The sequence below is a fragment of the Dama dama genome, chromosome 19 (genome assembly GCF_033118175.1).
Source record: "Dama dama isolate Ldn47 chromosome 19, ASM3311817v1, whole genome shotgun sequence".
NCBI classification, from domain to species: Eukaryota; Metazoa; Chordata; class Mammalia; order Artiodactyla; family Cervidae; genus Dama; species Dama dama.
In genome coordinates this window covers 65306201-65318882 of record NC_083699.1, presented here as the reverse complement: position 1 = coordinate 65318882, position 12682 = coordinate 65306201, and the positions used below count along the sequence as shown (strand labels likewise).

Here is a 12682-nt window from a genome sequence, read left to right as displayed (position 1 = left end):
AGGGCCGGCATGGGGCGGGGGTCAGCCCCAGCTGGTCCGTGTTCCCTGCCAGGCGAGTCCGTCACTTGTCCCTGGTGCCCAGACCACTTCTGTAAAAGGCTGCTGCCTTAATACCGCCTCTCCGCACGGCTCTGGACGCTGTGAGCCCTTTGGCTGTGTGAGGTGATGGGCACCGCTCCGTCGGCCCTGTTGCCGGGATGGCCCTCTCGGCCCTCACCCCACGTGGCACTTGAGGGGCAGGAGGGAAAGTGGATGTGGCTGCCGTGCGCTTGCGGGGTCAGGATGGTCGGAGTGAGAGCAGCTGGAGGTGAAGGGGAGGGCTCCCGCTGGGCCGTGATCCACGATCCACATCCCTAGACTCGTGAGCGGTGGCCCCCACTGACGCCTGCCAAACTCCGAGGGGAGGCGCAGAGCCGCCTCTGAGTGCGCAAGTGCATGCTCTGCGGCCTTGGGCCCTGACCCCCGGGTGGACACTCCAGCCTGGACCAGGGATGGTCTCCCGGGGCTGTTCGCTGCTGCGGTGCGTTCTTCCTGACCCTCTGGAGGAGACTGCTTCCTGTACTGGGAGACCACTCTCAGAGCTCACCCCATCCCATCCAGAGAGAAAGGCCGAAAGGGAAAATTCCTTCTGACCCGTTTCCCGCACGAGCAGGGCTGACCCTTCGGGGCTGACCCACCAGGATCTCATGGCTTAGCACGCAGCTCCCTGGGGAGTCCTGCGCTGGACCTTGCTCAGCACTCCCCCCGACAGAGGAGGGGAAGGATGGAGCTGGGCGTGGCCCTAGTGGTCTCTCCTCGCCCGTGAGTGCGCGGGGCTGCCATGTTCAGCGCACCCCGTGCCGGTTGCTGTGGGCGGATCTGTCCTGGGGGCTGTGTCATGGTCCCAGTCTGCCGCTCTGCCTTTCCACCTACTGACTCTGCCTTCCCACCTGCCGCTCTCCCTTTCCACCTGCTGGCTCTGCGAGGTGGGTGGCTTCCTTTTTGCTCTGGGCTTTGGTTTCCATGTCCTTGAAGAGGAAAGAGTAACACGTCGGTGCTGTAGGATGTGTCAGGCATTTGGCACAGTGCCTGATGTTTCCTTTATGCATGTTTTTGGTGTCTGTTGTAGCCAGTGCTTTGCTCAGGCCGTCAGAGAGCACCTGTGCTGGTGAGGTCCTCTGAGGAGATCTGTGAGGTCCTGGGGACAGACTGAGCGCCTCGCCGGCCTCCTGTGCACCGAGGCCGCTGTGGGGAGAGCAGCCGGCCTGTGAGGAGTGGGTGGGCGCACGCCGCTGGTTCTCGCCGCCGCCCAGGCTGTGTGCACAGCACACCGGGGAGCAGGCGGCGCGTTTCTGAGTGGGGCAAGCTGTGTCTCTGACTTCATATGAGATAGCAGGATTTCATGCTTGAAAGTGCTCCGGGTAATGAGGTGAGAGGAGCCAGGTTAGAGAACTAGGACTCTCCCCCGCCTGCCAGCAGGGCAGCTGCACTGCAGACGTAAACACTGCTGCATCCGCCGACTCACAGGACCATGTGGGGGAGGTGCCGCGTTCCTGGGAGTCTTTGTGCAGATGGTGTCCTCCTCCGCTGCCTGTCTGATGAGCAGTGTCTTTCAAGACTACTCTGTGAAGTCTTTCCTGATTCCTCCATCCCTGGTGTAATTAACTTCTTTTTCCTCCCCTCCCCATTTCCCACCCACCCCCAAGCAGATTAAAAAAAATAATAAAATGCAGTAGCTTTATTAGTATTTTCCTGATAAAATCGGGATCACATGTTGGAGCTAAGTAGAAACCTGTACTAAGTACAGTACTTCCAGACCCATCTCAAGTGATGAACGTTCTCTCCCAAGCTGATTTTTTCATAGCCCTGCTGCTTCTTTGCTGACTATACTAGTGCGCAGTCATGTCTGATTCTCCGCGACCCTTTGAACTGTGGCCCACCAGGCTTCTCTGTCCATGGCATTCTCCGGGCAGGAATACTGGAGTGGGTTGCCATTTCCTTCTCCAGGGGGTCTTCCCAACCCAGGGATTGGGTCAGACCCAAGGAGTCTCCTGTGTCCCCTTTATTTCAGGCAGATTCTTTACCTGCTGAGCCGTCAGGTTAATCTTCCTCCCATTAGGGAGGTTTGTGAGGGCGGGAACCAAGACAGACTTAAATCTTTACCGCCAGCACCAGCCTCCGTGCCTGTACATGGTCAGCAGATGCTGTCCGTCGTGTGTGCGGAGGAGGGCAGCTGAGAGCTGGGATCTCGGTGAAGCATGGTCACTCGGCTGTGGCTCGTGTGCCTGCTGTGTGCTGCGCCCTGGGGCGGGACAGGGCTGCCAGGTGTCACCTTAGACATGGATATGCGTGCTTCGCTGCAGAACGAGGCCCTTTCTCTCTGCTCTTCATGTACTCACTGTGAAGGACGTCATTTTTAACAGGGTGTGTGTGTGTGTGTGTGTGTCCAAAACTTTTTCTTTCTTGGAAAGATGTTTTACTAAATATGTATTGTGCATCTTTTCTTAAGCCTATTCAGATGAGGTTCTTCTGTAGCATTTCATGAAGGAGTCCTTTTTCCTAAAGATGGAGGGTTTCCAGAGTTACTAGAGAAGAGGGATTCCCTGTCAGTTACCTGAGAAAAAGTTCTTTATCATCATCAAGCAGCAGAGGGTGCTATAGTTCAGGAAATAAAGCAGCAAAAATAGCTCAGAGATTATTTTTTTTAAACACAGACCCTTTGGAAATGCCATTCACCTCTTCTCTGAAAGCATATAGCAGCAGTGTTAGTAAGTGTTAACTATAGTCTTTTAAAATTTGTATCTTGTCTGAAATGGAAAGGAAATTAAAGTGTTCATGGGAAAGAAGGAAGTAAATACAGGCGGAAATAACCTGGGGACCTTTTCTGGTGCACTTCCTGCCCAGAACTTGTTTTCTAAGGCTATAAAAAATGACCAGATACCTAAGGCCAGAGTTGAGAAGAGAACAGCTTCTAAGGCCATAGATCAGATCAGGAGAGGACGGGGGCGGGGGATGAGACTGTCTGTCCTTGGCTGGCTGAGGAGCAGCTCTGATGGGTACATGAGTTTCCTAGATGTGGGGGTGGGAGTTCCCTGTGGTTCTCAGTTTCTAGTAGATTTCTCTTTCCTTTGTATGTGACTTGATTTATTGCATTTCCTAGCACCCTCACCCAAAAAAAGTTTGTGGCCTGCCATTATTGATGGCTTGAAACTCACAAGAGTTCTGCACTCTAGGAGAGTGCTTAAAAGTGAAGAAGGCAACTTGAGATTGTCAGAATTTAGGAGGCTGCATCACCTGTTTAATTGAACTGGTCAAATGCCAGCAAGAGAGTTTTTGTTGCCTTCTTTTTCACATTTAAGAAACTGTTTTATCAAGATAAACGTATCATAAAATTCACCCATTTAAAGGGTACAGTTCAGTGATTTCTAGTATATTCACAGAATTGAATTCACAATATATTCTAGAATTGTATAGTGATCAGCCAGTCAACTTTCAGAACATTCTCATCATCCCAGAAAGAAACTCTGCCCTGAATATCATTCACCCCCCATCCTCACCCTTAGGTAACCACTGTTGTAGTTTCTGTCTTTTATGGATTTTCCTATTCTGGACATTTTGTGTCAATGGAATTATGTAGTATGTGGTCTTTTTTTGTGACTAGCTTCTTTCACTTCTTTGACTTCCCTGGTGGCTCAGACGGTAGAGTCTGCCTGCAGTGCAGGAGTCCCTGGGTGGGGAAGATCTCCTGGAGAAGCAAATGGCACCCTGCTCCAGTACTCTTGCCTGGAAAATCCCATGGACAGAGGAGCCTGGCAGGCTACAGTCCATGGGGTCGCAGAGTCAGACACGACTGAGCGACTTCACTTCTTTCACTTAACGAGTCTGTGTGTGGCATGTATCAGTATTTCATTCCATCCTGTGAATGTACCGCCTTTGTTTATGTATTCATCAGTTGGTGAACATTTAGGTTGTTTTGGAACTTTAGGCTGTTATCAGTAATGCTGCTGTGAACATTCATGTGCCTATTTTTAAGTGGATATATGTTTTCTTTTTTCTTTAGTATATACCTCAGAGTAGAACTGCTGGTCACATCTTAACATTTTCAGGCACTGCCAAATTGTTCTTTAAAGTAGCAAGGCCATTTTACATTCCCATCAGCAGTGTATAAAGGTTCCAATTTATCCAGATCCTCACTAACACTTGCCATTGTCTTTTTGATCAGCCATCCATCCAGGTGAGTGTGACGGGATGGTTCATTGTGATTTTGATTCCCATTTCCCTAATAACAGATGAGGTTGAGCGTTTTCTCATATACTTATTATCCATTTATGTATCTTCTTTGGAGAAATGCTTGTCCAAATCCTTTGCCCACTTTTAAAACGTGATTTTATTTATTTTTTTGGTTGTGCTGGGTCTTTGTTGCTGCGTGGACTTCTCTCTAGTTTTGGGGAGCAGGAGCTCCTAGCTGTGGTGCGTGCGTTTCTTGTTGCCGAGGCTTCTCTTGTTGTGGAGCACGGGCTCCAGGGTGTGTGGGCTCAGGAGCTCTGGCTCCCAGGCCCAAAGTTGTGACACACAGGCTTAGTTGCTCCTTGGCCTGTGGGATCTTCCCAGACCAACGTCTCCTGCACTGGCAGGCAGATCCGTTACCATGGAGTAGCCAGGGAGGCCTCCTTTGCCCATTCTTTGAATTTTCTTTTTATTACTATATTCTGTATACAAATTACTTGTTAGATACATGATTCAAAAATATTTTCTCCCATTCCAAGGGTCGTCTTTTAACTGTCTTGATGGTGTGTACTACACATGAGTGTGTGGCACAGAGTTTTTCGTTTCATGCAGTCTAGTTTCTCCAGCTTTTCTTTGACCTCTGTGTTTTAGTGTCGTTTCTACATAACTGGCCATGAAGTTACCCCTGTGTAAGTCTGAGTTTATAATCTTAGTGTTTATGTTTAGGTCTGTGGTCTAACTGGGGTTAACGTTTGTAACTTTATTCTCTGGTTCCTGTTCAGTTGTCCTAGCGCTTTTTTTTTAATGGAAGTGTAGTTGATTTTCAGTGTTGTATTAGTTTCTTGTGTACAGCAAAGTGATTCGGTTATATATGTGTGTGTGTGCTATTACTCTTTTTCAGATTCTTTTTCCTTTATAGATTATTATAAAACCATCACCACTTACTGAAAAGACTCTTCTTTTGCATTAAATTGTGTTGGTAGCCTTGTTGAAAATCAGTTGACCAAAAATAAACTAAGTTTATTTTTTGATTCTGTCTTTTGCCATTGATACCTATGCCTGTCCTAACACCAGTATCACAGTGTCTTCATTATTGTGATTTAAAATAATTTTGAAATCAGAAGGTGTGAATCCTCCAAATTTATTCTTCTTTTTAAAGATTATTTAGATGATTCTAGGTTCCTTGAATTTCATATCAGTTTATGATCAACTTATCAAAGAAACCAGCTAGGGTTTGATAGGTATTATATTAAATCTATAGATCAATTTGGGAACTATTGCCATCTTAACAGTATTAAGTCTTCCAGCCCATGAATATAAGAAGCCTTTCTGTTTATTTAGATCTTCTTTCTGTTTATTTAGATCTCTTTGATTTTTTTTTAATAATGTAGTTTTTAGTGTACAAGTCTTACACTTGTTTTGTGAAGTTTATTCCCAATTATTTTATTACTTTATTATAAGCAGGACTATTTTTCTTAATTTCACATTTAAATTGTTAATTGCTAGTGGGTAGAAATACAGTTGGTTTTTATTATTAATTTTATATTATGCACCTTTATTTGAAGTTATTTTTTAGTTCTCATATATTTATAGTAAATTCATTAGGATTTTCTATATATAATATTATGTCATCTGCAACTTCTTTCTCTTCAGTCTGGATGCCTCTTATTTCATTTTCTTGCTTAATTGCCTTGGCTAGAATGTCTAGTACAGTGTTGAGCAGAATTGGTCAGAGCAGACATTTTTGTCTTATTTCTCTTCTTAGGTGGGGAATTTTAAGCCTTTCAGGGTTAAATATGGTTAGATACTTTGTAATTTTCTTTATCAGGCTGAGGAAATTACCATTTATTCCTGGTTTGTTGCATATATTTATTTTGTAAGGGTGTTGAATTTTGTCAAATGCCATTTTTGCATCTGTTGAGATGATCACATGGATTTTGTCCTTTAATGTGTTAAGTGGTTTAATTCATTGATGATTTTCATGTGTTGAACCAATGTTCCTGTGGATTTTGCATCTGCGTTCATAAGGGATGTTGAGCTGTAGTTTACTTTCTTGTGATAGCTTTGGCTTTGGTATTAGAATAATACTGACATGATAGAGTGAATTGGAAAGTGTTTTTTTCTGTTTTGGGGGGAAGTATTTGTGAAAGATAAGCATTAATTCTTCTTCAAATGTTTAACAGAATTCACCTCTGCTGCCATCTGGACTTATCCGTGTGGGAAATTTTTAAATTACACTAATTCAGTCCATTTATTATGGATCTGTTCAGATTTTCTGTTTCTTCTAGAGTCCAGTTTGGCAGTTTGTGTTTTTCTAGGAACGCATCTATTTTATCTGAGTTAGCCAGATTTTTGTCTTACAGTTATTCATAGGATTCCTTTATAATCTTTTTTATTTTTTTGGTAAAGTTGGTGATAATATCCCATCTTTTTTTAGTAATTTTATTTTTTCTCCTTTTTTCTTAGTCATTCTAGCTAAAAGCTTGTCAGTTTTGTTTACCTTGTTACCCACTGTAAAGCGTTAATGATACTCAATTTATTTGCCTTTCCTTTTAGGGTTGATTTCTTTATCCCAGGAGTCTCTGTGGTTGGTGGGTTCTCAATATGCTCCAGCCCTAGATTGCTGGAACAAGAGAGAATGATAGAACTGGCAGTGAAACATACAAACCACCCTCCTTCTCTCTGGATTCACAATCAGGTGAGCAAACCTCTGTTTAAACTTGGAGATCTGGGATCTGTGTCTCACAAAATTCAGCTCACTTAATCCACCTAAGGAACCTAGACTTGGGTGCAAAGGGTCCACACTTGCAAAGAGCTCCCTTCCAGCCAGAATTCAGGTTCCAGAAGGGGTACAGGTGCAGCATGTTTGTTTATTTATTTATTACTTTTTGGTCTTGCCACGTGGCGTGTGGGCTCCTAGCTCCCTGACGAGGGAAAGAACATGCACCCCATGCAATGGAAGGGTGGAGTCTTAACCCCGGGACCACCAGGGAAGTCCCCAAGAAGCGGAATCATTCTGATGCACTAAAGGATGATGCAAAGATACCCTGGAGTCTGGAAATTCCTTCTGGGTCAGCAAACAGTATTCAGTTGAATCCTACTTTAGACTTAAAGCATTTTACTTTATATGTAAGGTTTTGAAAATTGGCTCTCTGGGTGTCTTGTCAGTGGTGATTCTATAAATCAGATTATTTTGTCCTCACTGTCCTAAATGAAGGGAATTAAGCTACCATTCTTTCATTATTTGGGGGGGAAACGATCTCTGATTACATACTTTTCCTGCCCAGACCTGAGCACTGCTAAACCCGTGGTGTGGTTGCCTCTCCATTTCAGTCTCTGGGAAGCTCTGCACTCATGACTCTGTGGAGTCTGCATCTGCGGCTAATAACTCACGGTTCACTGTGGGGCTCAGCACGGCCCTATGCGGCTCCACACACCTGCTAGAATTCTCATAATAAAGAGTGAGCTCAGAAAAGATCTGTCTTCTTGCTTTTTGATCCTTGTCTTTTTTTTTTTTTACTGCCATCCCCTTCATTTCTGGAGTGTGCCTTCTTTACTTACCAACAGTCTACATCCCATCCCAGGCACTTTCTTCTTCTCTCTACCAGAAAGGAGAATGGGTGTGTGCCTACTTAGTCCTTAAGTCTTGTATGACTCTTTGCGACCCTGTGGACTGTAGCCCACCCACCAGTCTCCCCTGTCCATGGGATTTTCCAGGCAAGAATGCTAGAGTAGGTTGCCATTTCCTCCTTCAGGGCATCTGTCTGACCCAGGGACTGCACCTGGATATCCTGCATTAGCAGGCGGATTCTTTACTACTGAGCCACCTGGGATCACAAAACAGAGTGTGCTGTACCGCAAATATTGTAGATACAGACAAACTGATTTTGAAATTTATATGGAAGAGAAAAGAAACAAGGATGGTGAAAGCAGTTTTGAAAAAGAAGCCTAAAGTATGAGGAATCATATTGCTCAAATTTAAGATTAAAATAAGGCTACAATAATCAGTACAGTGTAGTATTGGTGAAGGAATAAGCATACAGATCAAAGGGACAAATTAAAGTGTTCAGAAATAGACTGACACATAAACCTTTTGAACTTTGACAAAGGTGCTAAAGAAATTCAACGGAGAAGCAGTGACGTTTTCAACAAACAATGCTGAGTAGTTGTCTGTCCATATGCAAAAATAAAACAGAGAGCCCTGACCTAAATCTCACACATTATATTCAAAATTAAAATATGTTGTAGGTCTAAGGTCTAAAATGTAAAACTATAAAGGTTTTAGAAGACATAGGAAATATTCTGAACAGCAGCATAGGCATAGTTCTTAGACATGACACAGAAAGAGAGATCCATAAAAGGGAAGATTTATATATCGGATTTAATCAAAACTAAAAATTTTTTTTCCTGCAAAATACACTATTAACAGAAATTTTAATAACAAGCCACAGCCTATGAGAAAGTGTTTGCAATTTAGATAGCCAACAAAGGACTTGTATCCACAATATATGAAGAACTCAAAAGGCAGCAAAAAGGAAGCAAACCTAATTTTTAAATGGACAAAGGATTGAACAGACACTTTGCTAAAAAGGATATAAAAATGACAAATAAGGAGTGAAACGACAGTCCGCATCACTCATCATTAGGGAAATGCAGGTTAAAACCATACCTAGTGGGATACATCTGCAGACCTATTAGAACATCTCAGATTTAAAGTGTCAACCATAGCAAGTGATGCCAGTGACGTGGAGCAACTGGAACTCTTATGTTGCTTATGGTGTCAGCAGGAATGCAAGGGCTACAGCCGTTCTGGAAATTATTTCTGCAATTTCATATGAAACTAGACTCACTTCACCACAGTACCTAGCAGTATGACTCCTGGGTGTTCATTCTAGAGAAACAAAAGAATTGTTCATACAGAAATCTGAATGTGAATGTTTATAGTGGTTCTAATCATAGTCCTCAAAAACCGGAAACAATCCAAACATCCCTCAGCAGGTGAATGGGTGAAGGAACTGTGATACATTCATATAATGTACAGGCAGACTTTGTTTTACTGTGTTTCACCTTACTACACTTTATAGATAATTGTGTTCTATAATTGAATGTTTGTGGCAACCCTATGCTGTTAGATGGTTGTTAGCATTTTTTTTTTAGCAATAAAGGTTTCTTTATATGAAGAAAATTTTTTATTGTAATTTACAATATTGTATTAGTTTCAGATGTACAGCAGTGACTCAGCTATTCATATATGCATATAAATTCTTTTTCAGATACTTTTCCATTATAGGTTGTTATGAGATACTGAACATAGTTCCCTGTGCTATATAGTAGGTCCTTGTTGTTCACTGTCTTCATTATAGGTGCATGTATGTTAATCCCAAACTCCTAATGTATGCTTTCCCCTTTGGTAACCATGAGTTTTTTTTACTGCCATCCCCTTCATTTCTGTTTTGTAAATATGTTTTTTTGGTATCATCTTTTAGACTTCATATGTGATATATGGTATTTGTCTTTCTCTGTCTGACTTACTTCACTTAATATGACAGTCTCCAAGTCCATCCATGTAGCTTCAAATGGCATTATTTCATTCTTTTTTATGGCTGAGTAGTAGTCCATTGCATTTGTGTACTCCATTTTCTTTATCCATTCATCTGTTGATGGACAGTTAAGTTGTTGCCATGTCTTGGCAGTTGTGAATACTGCTGCTATGAACATAGCGGTGCATGTATCTTTTAAAATTCCAGTTTTCTCTAGATATGCCCAGGAGTGGGATTGTGGGATCATATGGTAACTCTATTCTTAGTTTTTTAAGGAACTTCCATGCTGTTCTCCATAGTGGCTGTTATCAGTTTATATTCCCACAACACCCTCTTCAGTATTTCTTATTTGTAGACTTTCTGGTGATGGTCATTCTGACTGGAGTGAGGTGAAGTGGTTCCTCATTGTAGCTTTGATTTGCATTTCTCCAGTAGTCAGTGATATGGAGCATCTTTTCATGTGCCTGTTGGCCATTTGTACATCTCTCTGGGGAAATGTCTGTTTAGGCCTTCTGCCTGTGTTTTAATTGTTTTTTTCTTCTTTTTTTGTATTAAGCTGTATGATCTGTTTGTATATTTTGGAAATTAAACCCTTGTTGGTTGCAGCATTTGCAAATACTTTCCCATAGTCTTTTTGTTTATGTTTTCCTTTGCTATGCAAAGGAAAGCTCTTAAGTTTAATTAGGTCCCATTTTTCTATTTTTGTTTTTTATTCCCATTACTCTAGGAGATATATCTAAGAAAATACTGCTGTGATTTCTGTCAAAGAGTAGCCTATATTTTCCTCTAGTTTTATAGTATCTGGTCTTGACATTTAGGTATTTAATCCATTTTGAGGTTTTATTTTTCTGTATGGTGTTAGAGAATGTTCTTATTTCATTCTTTTACATACAGCTGTCCAGTTTTCCCAGCACCACTTTAGTAAAGAGACTGTCTTTCCTCCACTGTGTATTTTTGCCTCCTTTGTCATCGATTAAGTGGCCATAAGTGAGTGGATTTATTTCAGGGCTTTCTGACCTTTTCTTTTGATCTGTCTGTCTATGCCAGTACAAAACTGTTGATTGCTATATCTTTGTATTAATAGTATAAAGTATTTTTAAATTAAGGTATGTACATTGTTTTTTTTTTTTTAAGACATATTGCTATTGCACACTTAAAAGACTGAAGTATAGTGTAAGCGTAACTTTTATGCTTACTGGGAAACCTCACAACGGCTGTGATCTGCCACGCGGCCCAGTGATAAGGAACCTGCCTGCCAGTGCAGGAGATGCAGGTTTGACCCCTGAGTCAGGAAGATCCCCTGGAGAAGGGAATGGCAGCCCACTCCAATATTCTGGCCTGGGAAAATTCCATGGACAGGGGAGCCCACGGGGTCACAGAGTCAGAGATGACTGAGCACGCACAGGCAAGCACACTTGACTTCAGTACTTGATGGCAGTGGTCTGGAACTGAATCTGCAGCATTTCCCAGGTCTGCCTGTATTTGTTATTCAGCAGTAAAAACAGATCGGCTGTCGATGCACACAGCAGCGTGGGTGAATCTCAGGGGCGTTATGTGCGTGAAAGAAGCCAGTCTCATTTATGCTACAGTCTGGAAGACAGAAATACGGCTGTAGAAACAGATCAGTGCTTGATGGGCTAGAGCGGGGAAGGGTGGAAGCAGAAAGGGATAGCAAAGTGGGGTTTGGGGCGCCAACGGGACTGTTCAGTATCTTGCTTTTGGTGGTAGTTGCGCTTCTGTATGTTTGTGTTAAAATTCATTGAACTGTGTAACAACAAAAAAAAAAACTGTTACTGGAAGATAATTTTAAAAACTAAAAGATTTCTAGACCTACAGCAGCATTAAAAATATATTCTTAGGTTTTACATGGCACGTTGTGTCAGTTTAGACACATTTCCAGCTGCTTGCCTTAGCGTTTCCATTTTAAATGTATCCTGTCACATTTTTACCCTGTGACCTTCTGTGTCCTTCCTTTGGTGTGGCCTGGGCTACCTCATTCCCTTTTAGATTCCCTTTGGATTTTCCCCTATACTATCTCCAGGTTGTATCCTGAGCTGTTAACACACGCCCCAGGGGCGGGAGCTCAGTGTTAAAGGAGCTCAGCCACCCCCGCCTGGCCCGCAGTACCACGGTCCCCTCCAGCCGTTGGCCGCCCACGTGACCTGGACCTGGTCCTGGTCCATAGCTCCTTGCTTGGTTTCATGGCTCATTGACACTTCAGTGAAGGAACTTATTCTAAGAGGCTGCAGAAAATCTCCAAGTGGCATTGCTTGAATGCACATCCCAATTGTGGTGCCTGCTGCACTCTGCCCAGTGGGAGTTTCAGGCAGCCTTTATGAAGTCAGGTTTTTCTTGGAACTGTTCTCAGGTGGCTGTTTTCCTCCTGAGAATTTGTCTTTATTAAGCTATTAGAGTGGACAGTAGAGGCGTGTGAGTGTCTGGGTGGCAGCAGGCTGCTCTGCTGGGACGTGGAATAAAGTGCCATAAATGTCTTCCTCTATTTTATCTACTTTGGCTCAAGTTCCTGGCAGGGTGAAGGGTTCTAGACAGCTATTGTGTGCTGGGCTCCAGTTGCTGTGAAGAAGTTGTTTATTTCACAAGTAGAAAATCTATACCCAGATTAGATACATTGCCGTGTAATTGGAGGTAATGTCCCTTTACACGCTTCCATTTTATACTCTGCAGTACCTTTAAGTCTCGTGTTCCTGCTACCCTGGCGGTTTTTATTGATCAACAAAAGACAAAGATGGTTTTTGATTCCTTCCAGATGCTAGCAAATTAGCAGATAGATCTCCTGAAGATCATCTTGTCACTAAGGAGACCACAGGCTTCTTGAGTATTATCTTTCCCTGGGGCACATTTTCTTGCCAACTTTAGGGTTGAAAATACTCTGGTTTCTAAAAACAATAACCTAAAGGCTTTGCTTGTTGTCATCA

The 12682-nt window shown here is 42.9% G+C and overlaps 1 protein-coding gene across 5 annotated transcripts in view; it reads left to right on the top strand.

Moving 5' to 3' along the window:
- The window catches only part of OXNAD1 (oxidoreductase NAD binding domain containing 1), a 45959-nt gene that overhangs the window by 27648 nt on the left and 5629 nt on the right, over positions 1-12682 (top strand). For all 5 annotated transcript variants that reach the window (XM_061167259.1, XM_061167258.1, XM_061167260.1 and 2 more), the window contains one exon: positions 6763-6904. In XM_061167259.1, the coding sequence (XP_061023242.1) occupies positions 6763-6904 (142 nt within the window). The remainder of the gene's footprint in view (positions 1-6762; positions 6905-12682) is intronic.